The sequence below is a fragment of the Diabrotica undecimpunctata genome, chromosome 3 (assembly GCF_040954645.1).
Source record: "Diabrotica undecimpunctata isolate CICGRU chromosome 3, icDiaUnde3, whole genome shotgun sequence".
Lineage (NCBI taxonomy): Eukaryota > Metazoa > Arthropoda > Insecta > Coleoptera > Chrysomelidae > Diabrotica > Diabrotica undecimpunctata.
In genome coordinates, this window is record NC_092805.1 from 130,290,664 (window position 1) to 130,312,275 (window position 21,612).

Consider the following 21,612-nt stretch of genomic DNA (forward strand, 5'->3'; position numbering starts at 1 on the left):
TATTTTTAGTCCGTATCTAATGCAATAATCGTTAATTCTATTTACCAATTCTTGTAGCGATTCCAGGGTGTCTGCCATTATAACGGTGTCATCAGCGAATCTTATGTTATTTACAATTCTTCCGTTTACAGAGATTCCATCACCCAGATCCGCTATCGCTTCCTGGAATATGGCTTCACTGTACATGTTAAACAGTAATGGTGACATAACACAGCCCTGTCTTACTCCTCTCTTTATATCTATATTTTCGGACTTTTGTTATTCTATCTTTATATTGGCCTTTTGATTCCAATACAGATTGATAATGATTCGTAAGTCTGGTCTGTCTATATCTTTGTTTCTCAGTACTTCTATTAGTTTTTCATGTCGGACCCTGTCGAATGCCTTCTCGAAGTCGATGAAACAGGAATAAATATCTAGGTTCATATCTAAGCATCTTTGAGAGAGGACATTAAAAGCAAACAATGCCTCTCTCGTTCCCACTCCCTTGCGGAACCCAAACTGAGTATCATCCATATCATCTTCTAGTTTTCTATATAATCTTCCATGAATCACCTTTTGAGGGTATTGGTAAATATTTTGAGGGTATGGCTTATTAGTGATATTGTCCTATAGTCTGAACAATCTTTGGCATATACTGTTTTTGGTATTGCTACAAAGGTGGACACCAACCATTCCTGTGGGATTTTTCCAGTTTTATATACTTCATTAAATAGGTCCAGAAGTACAGGTAGAGTTTCATCGTCTAGACATTTCAGTAGTTCCGCAGGTATTTCGTCTGGACCTACAGTTTTTCCGTTTTTTGCGTTTCGTATTGCTTGTTCGATTTCCTCTATTATGATCTCTGGCCCCGTTTCGCTGTCGATTTCTTCCGGTTCTTGTCGATTATCCTCAAACAGATCTGTTATGTATGTCTTCCATTTTTTTAATTTCTCTTTAATTTCTATAACGATTTTTCCATTTGCGTCTTTCAGAAGGGCATCTTTCTTTTTTCTCAGTGTATTTGTCATTTCCTTTATTTTCTTATGCGTGTTAAAGCTATCATACTTTCATATACTTACAAATATAAAATCGTCAATCGAAGTTACTTTGATGTAGAAGGCTTTATAAAATCTAACAAAGTAGTTTGACGACTCAAAGATTTTTTTCTCCCGCTTTCTTCACAGCAGGCTAATATTTTTTTTTATTCCTTGTTTTGTAGAAGAAATGCGCTCTTCGTTGTATTCTATGTATTCTAGAATTTGTAATCACTTTTCAATTAAACTTCAGTTAAGTTTCCAACCGGCAATTGATCCTCAGTTTGAACTGAATCCAAACCATCAAGCTCTTTAATGTCTTGTTCTTCCTCATACATTTCTGTGATTTCAACAATGGTCAGCTCCTGATTGGGATCCATTGGGAATAGGAATACAACAGTTCTTGAACGTCATTACTATTTACTTTTAAATTTTATCAGGCTCCAACGTCAAATCCACCTTAGTGCCAGTGATGAAAAAAAAAAGGACATACTTTTTGCCAAACTCCATTTAACGGTTTTTGTAAAATTTCATTCCAATATTGCCCAATGATTTTCACGAAGGTTACCTTTTACTACTTACTACCTTTGTTAAACGTTTTGATGAAATCATCAAAACCGTTAACAAAGAAAGAGGATACAGAATGGGAAACAAAGAAATCAAAATACTCTGTTACGCAGACGACGCAATATTGGTAGCCCAAGATGAAGATAGTCTGCAAAGACTGGTCCACAGATTTAACATAAGAGCAAAAGAATTTAATATGACAATCTCATCTGAGAAAACTAAAACAATAGTAGTCAGCAAAGAACCAAACATGTAGAACCATGTAAAATAGAAATTGATGGGATCAGTATTGAACAAGTAACGAAAATAAAATACATGAAAATTACACTGTCTAGCTATGGAGAGCTGGACAAAGAAGTGGGAGATCAAGTACAAAAAGAAAATAGACTGGCAGGATGCCTTAATAACGCTATATGGCGAAAAAGACACATTAACACTGAAATGAAATCAAGAATTTATAAAGCCAGTGTAAGACCAATAATGACGTATGCCTCAGAAACAAGACCCGACACAACTACAACGCAAAGGCTACTGGAAACGGTAGAGATGAGATGAGATGAGATGAAACGGTAATGAGAAGAATTACAGGAAATACGCTGAGAGATCAAAAGAGAAGTGAATACATTAAAAGAAAATGTAACGTACAGTGTATAAATGAATGGCCACAAAATAGAAAAAAAAAATGGAATGACCACATAAGCAGAATAGGAAAGACATGCGTCATCAAAATAGCAAGAGATAAGTCACCAATCGGCAGAGGAAGTATCGGCTACCGCGCAAATGATGGAGTGGCAAGCTTCCACAGAGGTATTAATCCGCCAATGAACAAACAGAATTGCTTATGAAGAGGAAGAAGAAGAAGATTTTCACTACATATAAAACGTTGAATTATTTCCGAAAATCTTTAAAACAGAGCTCGTTGTTTTTTCTTTTAACTTCATGCAGGTATGCAAATGATAGTCTGGTATAAGAAGCTGTGAATGTTTTAATGAATCCCTGATCCATCTGTTAAAGTAAGCTGGTTGTATTAGATGGCAAAAATTTAAACTTTCACAAATGAGTCAAAACTAGTTAAATTTGTAGGAGGATGACTTGGTGGGTTTGACTAGGATAAGTGGATAGAATAACGTTCGACTTCAGGTGTGAAATGATGACCAAACCAGTCCTCAAAAAGATTAGTTGTCAACTAAGCTGTACGTTTCGACTTCCGAATCGCAGCCAAGCCAGATTTAGAGTTATTTTTGAATTCTCTTAGCAGGATATTCTGAGCGATAAACTAACAGAGGTTTTAACTTACAATCACCAGCTGCATTCGCGCCAACCATCAGTGTCACTTAATTTTTGGCGGCTTTAAAACCTGAAAAGGTTTTCTCTTCACGTGGCGATAAAAGTTCTTTTATCACACGTGAAGAGACATTTTTCTTCCAAAACAGGCCAGTCTTATCTACATTGAATATGGTTTGGTTTATTCATCAATCTATCGTAACTTTTAATTTCCCTGTATAGCAAAACGCAGAGCTAATCCAATTACAGCAACTTTTGAATCGGCTGAACCAACTGTGACTAGTTTTAAACTCTTTAGCGATCTCTCTAGCATCATCTTTCAATCTCTCAAAAATCAGCTTCGCTTGGTAGCACAATAAGTTTGAGATAAAGGAGACATTTTTTCACATTCATCTAATTAGCACACCATAATTTTAACAGTGTTTCCATCTCCGCGATAATACCGTGAAGTTTACGAACGATTGTTAAATTTAAAGATTATGCACACTTCACAACTTCGAGAGTTTTTTCTTTTCCCTTTATAATTTTTCTGACCGACAGATCAAACTTCTTTGCTAATCACAAATTTTCATTTTTGTATCAAAATTGTTAATTACGTTACTGTAATTACATTACTGGATATTGTATTCAGAATGTTTAAGGTTTCGTCTATAGGAATGTTTGTAAAAAGTAAGACGATATCTTCTTCTTCTTTTTATATATACATGACTCTGTCTGTTTTTTAATGTGCCTCCAGTAAGTTGTCATTCCATCGTTTTCGTGGTCTTCCTACTGATCGTCTTCCTATTGGGGAACCGTCTTTTGCCGGCTCTACTACTCTATTTGTTGTCATTCGGCTTATATGATCGTTCCATTCTACTCTTCTATTTCTTACCCAGTTCTTGATGTTCCCCAGCTTGCATCTACGTCCTATATCTGTACTTCTAGCTCTGTCCCATAGTGTCTTACCATCAATTTTTCTGTTTTTATCTCTGCTGTTTCTAACATCCTTTTTGTCCTATCTGTGTCAGGTCTTTTTTCTGCCGCGTATGTCATTATTGGTCTGATGACTGTTTTATCAATTCTGCCTTTCTTTTCTTTCCCGATATTTTATTTCTCCATATTGTTTTATTTAGGCAGCCTGCGGCTCTGTTTGCTCTATGCAATTGATCTTCCACTTCGGTTTCGTGCTTTCCGTAACTAGATAATGTGATTCCTAGATATTTAAACTCCATCACTTGTTCTATCAAATTGGTGCAGCATACGTTGTAAATCATCTTTACTTTGAGAGAATAGTATTGCGTCGTCTGCATAGCAGATTATTTTAAGTTGTTTTTCTCTCATTTGGTATCCTTTTTTAGTTCTTACTTTTTTTATTATTTCATCCATAATCAGGTTGAAAAATAGATGAGTCAGGGAATATCCCTGTCTTATCCCAATGCCAGTTTCAATTGGGTCGGTTAGTTCTTCTACTTTTACTTTTATTGTGCTGTTTTCGAAGATATTCTCGATCGTTTTGATTATTCCTAGAGGTATCTCTCTTGCCTACAGTAAGTGGATAACGTCTTTTAATTTGACCTAGTCAAATGCCTTCTTAAGGTCCACGAAACATAGATATGCCCGTTTGTTGTATTCTAATGATTTCTCTTACACTTGCCTCATTATAAATATAGCGTCGGTACATGATCTTCCTGACCTAAAACCTTGTTGTTCTTCTGCTAGTGTTATAACTCCATTCAGTTTATCTGTTATCACTTTGGTTGTTAATTTTAGTGTTGTGTTTAATAAATTAATTCCTCTGTAATTTTCCGGGTCCGATTTGTCTTCCTTTTTGAAGAGAGTATTAGGATGCTTGATCTCCACTTTTGAAGAATTCTGTTTTGTTCTTTTTTTTAGGATTATCTTGCTTAGTCAGATCTGGTCTGGTCCTACGTACTTTATTAGTTCGTTCGGTATTGTGTCCTCTCCTGGTGATTTTCTATTTTTTAATTTCCTTAATGCTTCCTTTACCTCTTCCTCCTCAATATTTATTTCTTCGTTTGTCGTCACTCCTGGTGTTGGTAGTTTATTATCGTCACCTTTAGCAAATAGGGATCGAAAGTAGTCTGTAATGTTTCCTTCTGAATGTGTTTCGTTTTTATTAGTTCATTCATCTCTTTTCTTTGTTCTCTGATCATTATGATCATTATCCTCCATATTTCTTTTTGTGTTCCGTAGAAGCCGTGTTCCATCTGGTTTGAGAAGCTCTGCTTGTGTTCCCTTTTTATTTGTCTAATTAAAGTATTCGTTTCATTTCTGATTCGTTTATAGTGGTTGTATGCCTGTTGTGTTTGTTGTGTTCTCTATTGTAAAAAGGATTTCTTCTTTTCTTCACATTTTGTCTTCACTTCCTCTCTAAACCATGGTGTTCTCTTTTTTGATATGTTAGTGTTCTTTACTTTCTTCTCTCCAAGTTATTCTGTTGCTTCGTTACACATGTTATTTTTGAGTTTTTCCCAGCTTTCCTCGATGTTATCGTTTTCTAATATTTCATTCCTTGCGATCTTCTGTGATATTCTTTTCCTGTATAAGTATTCCGTGGATTCAATATTTAGTCGTCTTACTTTGATTTTTGTTTGTGTTGGCGCCTCTCTCTTGGGTGGTAAGTATTTCAGGATGATTCTTTTTTTTAATAATACTAGGCTATGGTCGCTACCTAGATCTGCTGAGGCGTCTTACGTCGATTATTTTCGATGGATAATTAATTCCGGGTATTACTTGATTGCCTATTCGAGTGTTTATGAAACGATATCGAAACATGAAAATATGAAAAGAAGTTTTGACGAAGGATGACCTGTTTTCGGTGAAAAGTTGTAGAGTTTTGGCCAATGGTTGTGTAGAGCAGTTGTATGCACTGACAATGGGACGCAGAGGAATATCGAGATCCAGGTGTTCTGGAAGACATTTCACGAGGAATTAGAGATTGTTTTATGTTAATATGAAGAGAGGTTTTATTGATAATGGCTTTTGTTGTTTTCTCTAGATAGGTTGTTGGATTATTAGGAATTGATCTGTAGTCTGGAGTATTAATGAGATTTGAGAGTTTATTAATGTAAGAAGAAGTGTTTAGGATGACGGAGGCGTTTCCTTTATTGACGGAAGAATGACTGAATTTGGATTTGATAGAAGTTCCTTTAGGGCTTTTTTCTCGGATTGGCTAATGTTCGGAGTAGGAGGCTTTGAGTTTCTAAGAACTCTAGCGATGTTTCGTCTAGTTAGTTCAGCATCTTCGGAAGGTAAACTGGAGATGGCTTCTTCAGATTGACAGATGATTGTATCAATGTGAATGTGACTTGAGGTAACAGAGTAATTGAAACCTTTTGCATAAACTTAAGTGGCAATGGTCGAAATAGGGGTATCAGAAAAGTTGTGAACCACTGTAGTGGGTTTCAAAGTTGTAGGTTTTGGAATTTGTTCGGCAATTAGATGCGCTAATTTGCGCTTCGTTTCAATTTTAAATTAGAAAGTGTTTAGGGCTGTCTGTATATTGATACGGTCGAAACTGTCCCATAATACAGGATACACATTGAAAGAATGAATAGATGACCAGATATTGTAAATATTGATATTTGTGACATCTAGTTTTCGTCTAGTGAAATGAATAGCTTCACGGAGAAGCGCAAAATTGGTCTTTCTATGAATTTGGGAGATAGAAGAAGAAACAGTATTGTGTTTGAGTTTTAGAAATTTGGAAATTACTTTATAGTCTCGACAAGCTTTAAGGAATGTTAAATCACAAAAAAGACCATTCTTACGTAGCAGTAGATTACTATATGATTTAGTGAGATAATAAAATTCCTCCCCGTAGAGGCTAATAAAATGTTCCGAAAGATATTTGCGGTTGTAACAATTAAACCTAAATATAGGTTTAATACTTTTACAAGAATTAATATTACACTCAACAGTCTTCTGAGTTGAACCGTGTCGATTATCACAGCGCCGAGCTTTCCACATCCTCTATAATGTCTTCTTCAGGGCTTTCGAAGTCTCAGTCTCCCGAGCCCCTAGACAGTACTACACTGATTACTAATCAATGCATTACTGCTACTGGAAACAGCGGACGGTTTATTTATACCGTCAATGATGACGTGGTTTAGATGGAGCTTAGCGTGGGGGTTGGCGCGAGCATTGGCACAGGGGTTGGTGCGAACATTACTGACGGCAGCATTTTGATTGGAGGGTAGAGCGGTTTCAAAATCAATTTTGTGATCCTGTTGATCTAGAGCTGAAATTGAATCAGAATTGCGAACAGAAATGGAATGTTCATAAATCTTATTTTGGATTCTACGATTTGTTTGGCATATATAAGTTCGGGGACAGTCTGCACAAGGAATTTCGCAAACTCGTGTTATTTATTTGAAATGTTGTGTTTGATTGATCGGGCAAGAGATGAAAGTTTTTGTTGGGGGTTAAATATTGTCTTTATTCCTCTTGATTTAAAAAGTTTATCGATTTTGCAGTGACACCTTTGATCTTAGGAAGAAAAGCTTTCGTAGGATGAGGGACTGGGCCTTTGGGTTGAGATTGAGTGGGAGACTGATGTCTGTGGATGCTTCTATTGATGTGATTTTCGCGGTAGCAATTTTCTATGAGAGCTTGTTTTAAACTAGAGCGGGTCTATTTGCATCATCGTAAAGGCGTATTGATCTCTATTTCCCCCTTAACTCGAAAAATATTGACCGCATAAAGAATTTGTAAAGAAAGAAATTATAGAAAATCGTATTGGCAACAATTTCAGCTTTTACCGTTGTTGTCGAAAAGTTTAAAATGGCGGAGATATTGGGCAAAAACGGTTCTCCTTTAAATTCAAGATGGTGACTAACGCATCGGTGAGATTCAGTCGCGATTTTAAATTTACGCTATATTGAGCCCCCCACTTAAGGTTAGAATAATAAAATTTGGGGCAGCTCGTCATGCAAGTTTAGGTCTTTTTTTGTCTAACCCGACTGAACTAAAAAGCAAAATGCGAATTGTTATCCGAATTTGTATTATTCTGTGTCAAATAGACTTCTTTATAATGCATACACAAACTTCTACGAGCATAACAAAAACATATTTATTTTTCATTCCTTATTTCTTATTTAAGTTTTTGCACTTGGAAAAGTCCGGTTTATCTGTAGATCATAATTATCCTGGATTGTATTGTCAATATTTTTTTCTACATTCATATACATATTTTTCATATCCATTTTTCCACCTTGAATGCAATGCAGTTTAGCAGCTCTATAATGTAAACAAACATCGTTCTATATTTTCTCCATTTTTCATATACATACGAGTATCAATAGTACATACCAAAATCTACTTAGGGAATTTTATTTCGCAACATTTTCTAGCTGAATAAATTTATCGCCCTCTGAACTCGAAAATATTGCATTCTTGATCGATTGGGAATCCAATTGTACTAAACGGAATTTGGAATGTGTTGCGGTCGTTATATAAAACGATGTGACACTTTGGTAGGGGGTGTATCTATATTTAACCCAAACGGCATAACTGATCCAGAAAAAATTCCACGGAATCCAAATTGCCTGGATATATTTTCAAAGATTTCAATTGAATTTGGTAAATGTTAATATCGAAATTCTGTTTCGGTAGTGACAATTTCGGTATATGGACTCTTGCAGAATTTTCCCAGTTTTTAGTTTAGGATTTTTCAGATCTTATCCTACTTTGTCTCACCATCTAATTCTTGGTTTTGCCCTTTCTCTATTTTCACCTTTCTTTCTTATCATCTTATCGTCTGCGCGTCTTAAATACGACACGCGCATCTTTACGCTTTAATATATACCGTGCAGTTTTAAGCTTTCAATATGAGCCTATAATTCAAGATTAGTCCTTATTTCTCAAACACAATCTGCTTTATCCAATTATTTTTTTCAGGTTTTAATTGTAATATCTCTATCTCAACGACCACATTCCTGATTAGCACGTCCAATCACATCGAATAATTCGTCGTCTAACGTCGTAACGTAGTATTGTATATTTTTTGTATCTTCTAATATGGCTTAATTACTTTGTTTTTCGTCCAACGAAACACAACGTCGTAGTGTTTGCGACGGCATTTTCTACTTTAGCTGATTCTGCTCATAATACATCGGTTTATTTAAAAATCCTTTATAAAAGGTATGTAATTAAATTTTTATTAATATACGAGGCATGTTTTTTAAGTAAGTACCGTTTTGCGATTACGCCGCCGCAGCGCTACGGTCGGCGTTCCGCGCATGAGCGCTGGTGACCTACATCTCTTGTCTACGCACTGACGCAATTACAGTCTGATTCTTCATTGTATACTTGTTTACTCCAGTGTTTAAGATGCCTCCATCAATCGTGAATCACGCTGATTGTGAAGTACGGGCTGTTATACGATTTCTTAGTGCTAAAGGCGTAAAATCGATCAATATTCATCGTGAGATCGTTGAAGTTTACGGACAAAACATGAGTGATGGAATGGTAAGGAAATGGGTGAGAGTATTTAAAGATGGCCGCACAAATGTGCATGATGAAGAACGGAGTGGGCGTCCTTCGGTCGTTAATGAAAATTTGGTGCAGAAAGTGGACGAAAAGGTGAGAGAAAACAGTGTTCACGTTGGGTTCCAAAAATGTTGACGGATTTGCACAAAACCCAACGTTTAGGTAGTGCATTGACTTTCCTTGAGCGGTACCACAGTGAAGGTGAAGATTTTTTAGACCAAATTGTTTCGCCACCGACGAAACGTGGGTGGCCTACGTCACACCAGAATCGAAACAACAATCTATGGAATGGCGACATTCATCATCACCCAAAAGAGTGAAGTTTAAGCAAACAATTTCTGCCCGGAAAATCATGTGCACAGTTTTTTGGGACAGAAAAGGAGTATTGCTAGTGGAGTTTCTGCCTCGTAATGAGACAATCAATGCAGCGTCTTATTGTGAGACATTGAAAAATCTGCGTCGTGCAATCCAGAACAAAAGACGTGGCAAGTTGAGTAAGGGTATCGTTTTGCTGCATGACAATGCCCGTCCACATGTGGCTAATCAGACCAAAGATCTCATCAAATCATTTAAATGGGAAATTCTAGATCATCCTCCATACAGCCCTGATCTGGCGCCCAGCGACTACCATTTGTTCCAGCACTTGAAGAAACACCTGGGCGGTCAGCGTCTTCAAGACGATAACGAAGTCAAAACATTTGTGATGCAGTGGTGAACAAGTCAGGCGGCAGAATCTTATCAGGAGGGTATTCAAAAACTGGTACCACGTTATGACAAGTGCCTCAATATTCACGGAAATTATGAAGAAAAGTAGATTAAGATACAGGCTTTCATGTAAAAATAAAATTATTGCCATATCTTTGCACGTCTTTTTTAATTCCAAAACGGTACTTACTTAAAAAACCCGCCTCGTATTATATAAAATATTAACTAATTTAATTACATATCTTTTATAAACGATTTTTAAATAAATTTTTTGGGATGTTATACAGTCAGCTACAGGGACTTTCCTTGTTTTCTTTGTGGATCTGTTTATTTCTGATCTGAACACTTATCTTTATTTAATTTAGTAATTTTCTTATTTAACTTTACTATTCAAGCGTCTTTATCCACGTTCTCGGCAACAACACTGTTTGAAACACTCATCTTTAACCCTACCTACCCGCACGCTCATAGTACAAACGTGAAATGACTGACAAAATAATTTATATTTTTACAACCCATATAATATATATTTATATTTTGACAACCCAATACCATATGTTTTATATTTCCCATTTCTCAGCATTAAAAATTTGGGGTTTCTAAATTATCTGGGGTTTCTGTAATACCAATGATATCTATATACTGTACACTATATGTGAGGTCAAAGGCATGGTGGAATCAATTAGTACAGTTATATTAAAAAAAAGGTACAAGTATTAGAAAGAGAAGTTAACGTCATCCTATTTGTGTAAAACCGGCTGGGATTTTTGGAGGTTATCAAATGTCACAGGTTATTAAAAATATAAATCATTGGCGTTGAGCATTAATTAGACGAAACCATTTATTCAACAATTATATAAAGAATAATTTTAATGACTGTTACAAATAGAATTTAGTATTTGGTGATAGAACCGTATGCTTCTATAACTTTATTTAGTCTATTTGGCATACTTTGAATTATATTAGATATCATATTTGGATCAAGATCTTCCCAGCACTCTAAGATTGTATCCCACAATTGATCTGAATTTTGTGGCATAAAATTTCTTTTAAGTATATATTTTTTTAACAATTATGCCCCAAATGTTTTCAATTGGATTTATATCTGGACTGTGCGCAGGCCATGGCAATACTTCCAGGTTTTGCGTTTGAAACCAATTCCTTACGGCATGGGCAGTGTGGACTGAACAATTATCTTGTTGATATATAAAAGTATTATTAGGATACAATTGCTCAATAGAAGGGAGCATTACGTGTTCCAAAACGTTAATGTAATTGTCGGCAGTAAATCTTCCCTCTAATCGCCAACAAACACCAGGTCCATGTATACTAATCCAACCCCATACATTTACAGGAAAACGTCCAGATTTATTATGAGAGTGAATATATCGTTCTTCAAACCTGGTATCGGCTGGACGATAAACACGGATTTGACCGTTATAGGTCGACTGAAAAGTCTTTTCATCAGTAAAAATGACGTTGTTCCAAAATTGTGGGTTGCGGTAAATATAGTTTAGTGCAAATATTACTCTTGCTTGCCGATGTTCAACAGTTACTACTGGTTTTTTAGCAGCTGGTCGGTTTTTTAATTCAGATTCATTGATCCTTCTGCTTACAGTAGGTTGGGCACCAGGAAATCCCGTATGAATCCTTGAATCCTTCGACGTCGCAAATGGATTATCTCTTAAGAATTGAACTAAAGCTGCATCTTGTTGAGGAGTGGATACTTTGGAACGCCCTGAACCAACTTTTCTTTTTAATGATTGTTGTTGGACCCATCGTTTTGAATTGACCATCCTTCTTCCATTTTCGCAATTATTTGAGCCTTTTCAATCTCACTTAAATGACGAGGCATATTAATTTTTTATTGTACGTAACGTTAAACCTTCTATCAAATTAAACGTCTTTGACGTCTATGAGTTGCATTTTTGATCACTTATGACATTTGATAACCTCCAAAAATCCCAGCCGGTTTTACACAAATAGGATGACGTTAACTTCTCTGTCTAATACTTGTACCCTTTTTTTTTAATATAACTGTACTTAATGAAAATTTAAATACCGTTCAAAATTATACAAGAAAATAATGCTAAAAACCGAATAAGAGAAACAGAAACAATTTTGGAAATAATAGAGACTAGGGAGCTAAGATGGCTTGGCTAGTTTATGTTTGGTTCCCCATTGTAAATGTCGAAAGGAATTTTCAGGTCTTAAGAAACGATGTTGAAACTGATTCGATGTTGAAACGAAATCGACTGGCAATTAAGTTAATACAACTTGTTGTATATATGTATATAAATATAAATATATATATATATATATATATATATATATATATATATATATATATATATATATATATATATATATATATATTAGCTAAGATCAAATTAAATAAGTTCAATAAAATCTCAAAAAAGTCACTTGACAACAAAGTAAACATTTGCTGTATGGGCTGCACTCGTGTTGATTATTTTCATTGAAAGACTTTGTGATATACTATATTTTTCGTTGTGTTGCCAGGCTCGAGAATGAACAAATTGGATGGTTTGCCTATACGTCCACATACTACGTACGATTGACCATGAGAGAAACAATAACTATTTTCTATATTCAGTCCAGAAACATTAAAACGAAAACCTCTTCTTATTAATTTATCAGACAATATCTGATATAATTTTTTCTGATTTCAGGAAGTACTTTTACCTTTATACTCTTTGGCTATATTAATCGTCATCAAAATTACAATGCCAAATCCCAATCTACCAGCAATCGATACCCCTCGTGGAGAAGAAGAACTTTTACACCATTTTGGAAAAGTAGAATCTCATACCATAGCTGTAGTACCGAATACATCAGAAGTAGTGGTAAGTAATAGATATATTTTTTTATAGAAACAATGGTTTCTCATACTCAATATGCTATAAAATTTAATACTTGCCAAAATAAACAGCAAAATACAATATTTTAATACATACCGAAAGAGGTAGAAATAAAATAACAGACTTTTGCTTCTTTTTGTGAACAGGTATTTAGTTATATGTATTTCAAAGTTGTAATGGTTTTAACAAAATATTTCTTCTTTCTTTTTACAGTACTTTTTAGAACAAATAGACAACGTTTGGAGCTCTATCAGTTACATGAATCTTTCAAAAATAAACTGGGTCCTATATGCTAGTGAAAAAGATCTTATGTCTGAATATTGGCATAGACCAAAGTACATTCCAATAGCAGTCCTATTTGATAATCAAGATCCATTGGATGGTCCACTTAAGTAAGTTTTTCAACTAGTTCTATTAGCAGATTATAAACAATCATTAGAAAAATTATTAATAGACTTAGTCCAGTCATCAGAGATTTGACCCCTAAAATCATATGCACAAGCTAAATTTTGCCGAGAATAGTAGTTTTGGGACAAAAAAAAAGTTTACCACTTTTACCCCCGGGCTTCCCCCTAAAACCCCCCTCGTAGGGGGTAAAAACCTGTACGTCGTAGAAAAAAATGTTTCAAATAAAAAATGTCTCTTACGCTCGCGAAATCAATGTTGACAAAAATCAAAATGCGTTTTAAAGGTAAAGATTGTAGCTTTCGTATGCAGTTTTTGTATTTTGCCGAGAATAAACTCAGTTTTTTTAAAGGTAACTAAATAAACGGAGCGCGATTTTTGCCATTTTTTACGATTCTCGCGAGATCAATAAAATTGATCACTTTCATTGAACAGTCGTAGTAGAATTTCCGTTTTTAGAGATCAATATTTATAACCTATGATATAAAATTTCAATTTTAAGTTGTGGCAATAAATATAAGGCATTTGAAATATGAATAAAAAATACAGAATTTAATGTTTTACATTACAAACGATCGCACGGCACGAGAAATGTATCCAAGAAGACGGAATTTTAAAAACTAATTGTTTGTGCTTCATATGTGCTTCAATAGAGTTTGTAGAGTATTATGGTGAGTAGGGGTATTCAAGATGAGCAATTTTGGGTAAAACACAGGTTTATTTGAAATTTCATTTCACTATTTCATATTGGACTCACTTGATCAAGTTTCTTGGTTTCATCGGCAACTTGTCTGTCTTCCCACTGGTGACTGATCTCTGTCATTTTTCAAAATGTTATTCAAATGTTCAAAAAATAAAAACGATGAGAACAACGACAAAAACCAAGTCATAATAAATAGAATACCAGAGAACACATGGGTAGAGCATTTTGAGAACTTATTAACAGAGAGAAGAGAAAGGTTTAAACAGACAAATGAACAAGTGGAAGTAGAAGGAAGAATCGAAATATCAATAGAACAAGTGAATGAAGCAGTTAAGGGAATGAAATTAAAAAAATCTCCAGGCCCAGGCGGAATACATCCAGAGTTGATTAGGTATGGATCATCAAAACTGTTTGAGATGATCCGCAAATTATTCGAAAGATGCTAAACAGAGAAGTTCCAGAAGAATGGAGACAATCGTATATCTCTCCAATACACAAGAAAGGCACAAAGATAGATCCTAAAAACTATAGAGGGATCGCAGTGATTGCTACTATAGGCCGACTATACTCAAAAGTACTACGAAACCTGATAGAAAATGATATCAAAGACAAACAACCCGAAGAACAAGCGGGATTTAGGGCCGGACGCTCCACTATGGATAATATCTTCACATTAAAAATTGCAATGGAAAAACGAGTGCAGAGAAATAGAGAAACTCATATAGCTTTAATAGATTTGGAAAAAGCATATGACAGTGTACCGATCTCCCAACTATGGATAGAAATGGGTAACTTGAAAATAAACCCAATTCTTATTAACGCCACTCAAAAATATTACGAACAAAATTTTGCAAGAATTAAAATGGGACAAGAAATCACCTCTCCTTTTCAAACAACAAAAGGACTAAGACAAGGCTGCTGTCTGTCACCCACCTTATTTAAAATCTATTTGGACAGATCCTTAGTGAAATGGGTAAAAAAATGTAGAAACATGGGAATAACGGTGGAAGAAAACAAGCTATATACACTTTTCTTTGCGGATGGCCAGGTAGTAATTGCCGAAGACAGCTACGATCTTAGCTATATGGTAAGAAAACTGCAAGAAGAATATGTGGTGGCAGGTCTAAACATGAATATGACAAAATGTGAATATCTCTCAGTGGGAACAGATGAAATATGTGACCTAGTCTTGGAAGACGACAAAATCAAAGGCGTGCAATCCTGCAAATATTTGGGAGTCATTTTCAACAAGAAGGGAAATAGCGCAGCGAAACTGGAGAGAGTTAGAAACGAACAAATAAGAAACGAAATGAAAATGGAGAGAAATATCAATGATGACATAGAAAGAAAACAATTAATCTGGTTCGGACATGTTAAAAGAATGCCAGAGTACAGATGGCCTAGGAGAGTACTGGAATGGATCCCTCCTGAAAGAAGAAAGAGAGGACGACCACGGAGAAGTTGGCGCAACGATATTGATGAAGCAATGGCGGCAAGAGACTTAGAAGAGGCAACTGCATATGACAGAAAAAGATGGAAATTGGGGGCGGAGAAGCGGCGACATCCGTAATAAATCCGTTATTATTATATATTCAAATGTTATTCATCTTACGGTGCTCTATACGTAATTATAGGTGTGACTATAGTCATGTACAGCCAGTACATATGTTTGGGTTCATACCCAATGATTTCCTACATATCCTTCGACATGTCAAAAGGGAAAACTTTGTTTTGTTGGATATTCTTTCCAGGTGTGCATTCCATGTAAGCCCTTTATCTAGTATTGCTCCTAGATTTTGGTACGTACAGCTTAGCTAAGCATTATTTGAAAATACCTACGCATAAGCTAGCATTGCTTATAACCACGATGGCTAATATGTGAGTGTATCTTCCTGTAGTTCCGAATGATGTGATTGCGGAGTAGTAATTTGCATAGTACAGCTTATTCATTTGGAATCGACGTTAAACTGTAGGTCAGCTATAAAGAGAAGCGACTGATCTGCTCATATACATATACCGGCAAATTTAAAGGAGCAGATATACGAGACAATTATTTTTTTCTATAAAATACACTATTGTACATTTTGCACTTAAAAAGCCCATACAACTGCAGTCATTCGTCTTCTCATATTTATGATCAGGCTATAGATCAGTTGTTGAGTCAGTCTCTCCCATTCCCCAATTAAAGCAATTCTTACTTCCTCTCTATTTTGAATAACAGAAAGTCTTGTGCCTAACATGACCCACACGTGCTCTATCGGGTTTAGGTCTGGGGAACACGCTAGACAATTCATTGCATGTATATCCACGTGTAATAAAAAATTTCTTACACAGTGGGCGCGTATTATCTTGCTTCTTCTTCTTCTTCAAGTTCCACCTTGTATCGAAGATTGGAAATCATCATGGTTGCGTTTGAAATGTGGAAAGTTACGTCTTTTCGCATTTCGTTTTCCTCGAATTTAGCCTTACATAGGGCTAAATAGTAGTAGTAATAATGAGTATTTTTGCCCTCTCCTCATGTCCTAAGTACTTCAGATTTCGTCTTTGGATAGTTAATATTATTTCCGCTTCATTTGCAATCCTTCTAGTTAGTTCTACGTTTGACATTATTTGAATCCATGGTATTCGTAGGATTCTTCTGTGACACCAAAATTCAAAGGCAGCCATCATATTTATATACACTAGTCTTAGTGTTCACGTTTCCAAGCCGTAAACAAGAGAACACGTAACAATCAAGCATCCCCAGTCCTCGCTCCAGGGCCGCCGCTAAGGTATTGGCCGCCCGTGTGCAACTTAATATTTGCCGCCCCCCTTCCAACACTTTAGACATACATACTATTATTTAAAAAAATGTGCAGAAGATGCATAATGTAACAATAATAATTTGTAAATAGATAAATACTTACTTGAACATTTAGACTCTATGATCCAACGTCCATATATATTATCCTAATGTATATTCTAATATCCTAATATCCCATCCTAATATCCTAATTTAAACGTCCATTATCCTAATTTAATAACCATGATCCAACGTCCGAAATATGTATATCCTAATATCCTTTAAACGTCCATTTAATTAAAATAAACCGTGAATAGAAACATAAACACATAAAAAAACTAAAAACGCACTTTTCGGGCTTTCGTCTCGGAAAACTTTTTGACAATATCTTTAATGTCCAATGTCGCACACACTTCATATTCTATAGATAACATTGCAGAAAGCAGAAACACATCTTACTACAATTGTTATTTGTTCTACATGCGCCCCAATGTTTTTTCTCCATTTCATATAATTTTTGAAGAGCAGAGTCAACTGTTAATCCTTTTTTAATGTTGTAGATAGTTTAAACAGTTTTTGAGAATATTTTATATGCGCTGCACCGGATTCATGTCTTTTTAAAATAATAGCTAAATGTTGCCAGTCACTTACTCCATTAATTCCACTAAGTAATTGTCGGCTGCTTTCATCACAACAAAACAATTTACAAGGTGCACAAAAAATACTATTTAGTGATAATGAGTTAAGTAACCACGGGCGATGAATTTGGTCTTGGTTAGGTAATCTGTGATAATAATAAGTTTCTGAAAATTTCCCATTATTTGTATCTCTGGGGAAGTTAATTTTTGTAATTTGCTGAGGAAAATTTTCAACAACAAATTAAACTTCACTTGGATTCATATTTTCAGGCCATTTTCCGGGATCATCAGAAACCAAGTATATGCTGGAGCTTCCTACACTTCAATCCAGATTAACTGGAACATTAATTGTTCCGTCTTGGTTGGTGGTTTCAGGTTCAGGCGTTTCAGCATAAGCACTGGCACTATCGCTATTATTGTCATCAAATCATCCGTCTCTATTCGCAGGAATATTCAATTGTTTGGTACTTTTTTCTATGATTTGGACTTCGCTTGAAGTTGAAGGTCCTAAATTTATATCCGAGTCTTCTATATTTTCATGTATGTTTTTCATCAAAAATGATTCCAGTGCACCGCTAAGTTTTTTTTCTCCTCAGTTTTTGCCTCTTTTATTTTTCTATATTAAAAACCTGAAAGTCGTTTTCTTTTTCTTTCGGACATTTTGAAATTATCACTTAGAAACGAAGCCGGGCGAATTTAACAAAATAAATCCAAAAACACTGTAGATAAGTTATCCAAATAATGTTTCTCCAAATAATATGTAGCCGTAACGCGTATACGAATAAAATTGCTCTGATCTCGACGTTACTTCGAAATACAGTACCTACTGTGCAAAAGAAACGAGTACACTACTATATTTTACAAACAAAATCTTTTATCAAAAGGGTGTCTAAATTCATCGAATTCTCAACTAAGACTGAACATAAGACATAATATCCCATCTATAAACATAACCATAGGAACAATATTATAACAGAAACTTTAGAACCACTTGCCTAAATTCTTGTAAAGTATCTACGTATGAAATCTCAAATAACTGAAGTCCGAAAGCCGCCAGCCGCTTTGAATTAAAAAGTATTCTCGAAACTGCTTTATTACTGTACCTGCAAAAGGGCGGCAGTTCATACAATAAATAATATTTTCTGACATTTTTTTAGATTAAGATGAAAAAAAAGAAGTATACATGATAAATGAAACGCATTTAAGTATTATCACGTACTGAATAATTATTATTGTTTGGAATATTAGAGTTCACAGAATTATGTGAATCATTACTATTTAATTATTTTCGTTTTAAAAAAGTATTATCATCAGTGGACTGCTTTTGGCCGCCCCTATTTTTATGATTTCTTTGGTTTGGTCTAAATTTGATATTATCCTGCATTAGTATAAAATGTTCTCTAATGTATGGAGCAAAGGGACCCACGTGGTTTTGGTGGATATATCTAATGTACCTATCTGCTGTTAATTCTCACCCTTAACTCTGTTAGTGTCCTGAAACATAAACCATGTTTAAAACTAAAAGGTACATTTTGGTCTCCTTGTCGATATAATCTTTTCCTACTGTCGATAGGATTTACACAGAAACGGCTCTCGTCCGTGAAGATAATTTCACCCTACTGGTTACCATTCCAATTTTGATGTTCTCGACCAAATTCTGTCGTGCTACATGATGGTGTCTCAAAAATCTGGAAGCTTTTATTGGAACATATATATGACTTGAGACCCGCTTCTTTAAGTCTTCATCTTACAGTACTCTCACTTATGGTAATTTCACGAATTTCTTGCAGCAGTTTTTTGCCATTTGACTTACATTTCTTAATGTTTGCAACGTTGTAAAAAGATCATTTACAGCCGTAGTTGAAACGATCGATACCAGGAAAGCCATACGTACTACTTATTAATCTGAAAAGTGTCTTGATGCGCAGAGATCACTTTACGCTCGGATTGGTCGAATTCTTTTAAAAACCATGAATAAAATTTAGTCTGTATTATCTCACAGAGATTTTTTTTTATTTCACAGAAACAAATGACATCAACATTACCTGCGATAATTAATTACTGAAATACTGATTACATTAAATATTAAAAAGAAATCTATATATATATATATATATATATATATATATATATATATATATATATATATATATATATATATTCATATATGTATTCATTTGTAATTTTTTTAGATATGAGATCCGAACAAATCCTTCCATAATTGGAACACCACCAACTTCAATATTGTACAGTTCTCCGTTAGCGTGTCGAGATACTAACAACAAATGGTACAGTTATGCTAGAGTTATACCAGCAATGGAGGGTGGCGATAGTTGTCCTGTGAATCAGTATTATTTCTCGGGATTTTTAGCCCTTCAGGCACTTATTGATTACACAAGGATAAAAGTAAGTAAAACAACAAACATTTTTCGATTTTACAATTCCTAATAGGTAAAAATCTAATTTTGAGTTGATATTATTTATTGGTACATAATCTAAACGAATTGTATTATGCGACATTCATGACATCAAACTTAATTTCATTTTTTTTTTCATTTTTCAAGGCAACAACAATGTCAACAAGATTGTATCTGACATAAATATTGTGAAGTATAAGGGTATACAGGATTACAACACAACACATACTTAAATATGTGTAATCTTTCATGATTGGTGTAAAATAATGATCCATTATCTTAGAGGTCGTGTTCAGAAATTCCTTTATTAATGCTCAGATATTCCTGTTATTTCTTATAGATTCATTGGTCTTCCTTTCCTGCCGTGATGTTCTAGCACTTCTTCTCAAATAATCCATTTCAACTGCCAAGAATCTTCTCTCCAGGTCAGCTTCAGAGCCATAACAAATAACTGATTCAACCATGGTTCGCCCTATTGTTTTTTTGTTCATTTTGGAAATTCATTTCATTTGCGATCCCACCATAAGGAGTTCAGACATCCTACAATTTTACGTACCTGATTAATTCGGTGTTTAAATTCGGTTTCTCTTAAGCCGTTCTTATCAATGAGTACACCTAAATATTTAAATTTTTCCACTTGTTTGATTTCCACGTCCTCGTCTATCAACACTTCAAACCTTGCATCTGAATTGATAACTAAATATTCTGTTTTCTTCATGCTGACTTGTAACCCCCATTTTACATATTCTCTGTATAGACGCTTTATCTTAAATTCTAGATCATAAGAATCTTGAGCTAGGACGACTTGGTCATCCGCAAAGTTCAGGAAGAACAGTACGTCATTTCCTATGTGGATTCCATTTCCTGGCAGTGTTTTTTTCAATTTTGGAGGGCTGCCTCAATATATAAATTAAACAGTAAGGGTGACATATTGCATTCTTGTTTTAGTCTTTAGTTACTTTTATTGGCTCTGATAGTTTATTTTCGATTTTTAGGTAAGTAGTGTATGTTATCCCTGTATACTTCTGTGATTATTCCTAAAAGGTATGGACTAATGTCGAGTTGTTGTAAAGCTTGCCACAATTTAAGTCTTGGAACTGTAGCATACGCCTTTTCTAGGTCGATGAAGGCTAGATGTACTTCGGTATCAACCGCTATTCTTTTTTCTATTAATTTTTGGAGTATAAACAAGTTATCAGTGCAAGATCAAAGATTCAAACGTCAATAAACTTATTTTAACCTTCAATTGCGGCTTATTCCCATTAAAATAGTAATTAGATCTTATCTCTGTAATTGGCCCAGTTGGTATTTCTCTTCTTCTTCTTTCTTTTTAATGACTGCTCAGATGTAATTGTGAACACTATTCCATCCCTCCGTACTTCCCGTCATCTTCATGATCATCTCTCTTACAGTCACAGGGTTCATACCTATTTCTTTATACATTCTGTTTCTCTCCACTGTACATCTATTACACTCCAGCATTGTGTAACAACAGTATAGGCGTTTATCTGTATCTGTCTTTCTGAACCTATGAAGATACGCCCTAAAACAGACAATCTACCCAGTCCCTTAGGCTCGGGATCAGCATCTTGATCAACATTTTCCTGGTTGTTCCACTCTTCTTGCCATCTTTCCGTTGATCTTTCCCTTTCTTATTTTTTTTTGCTGTTGTCAAATGCTCTCTTCTCTCATAGAGATGTCTCTTTTCTACTGCTAACACA

At 35.0% G+C, this 21,612-nt stretch overlaps 1 protein-coding gene across 3 annotated transcripts in view; it reads left to right on the forward strand.

Moving 5' to 3' along the window:
- LOC140437409 (cholesterol transporter ABCA5-like) overlaps positions 1-21,612 on the forward strand; it is a 150,315-nt gene that overhangs the window by 65,973 nt on the left and 62,730 nt on the right. For all 3 annotated transcript variants that reach the window (XM_072526920.1, XM_072526923.1, XM_072526924.1), the window contains exons 3-5: positions 12,758-12,931; positions 13,160-13,338; positions 19,667-19,880. In XM_072526920.1, coding sequence (XP_072383021.1) covers positions 12,758-12,931; positions 13,160-13,338; positions 19,667-19,880 — 567 coding nt within the window. The remainder of the gene's footprint in view (positions 1-12,757; positions 12,932-13,159; positions 13,339-19,666; positions 19,881-21,612) is intronic.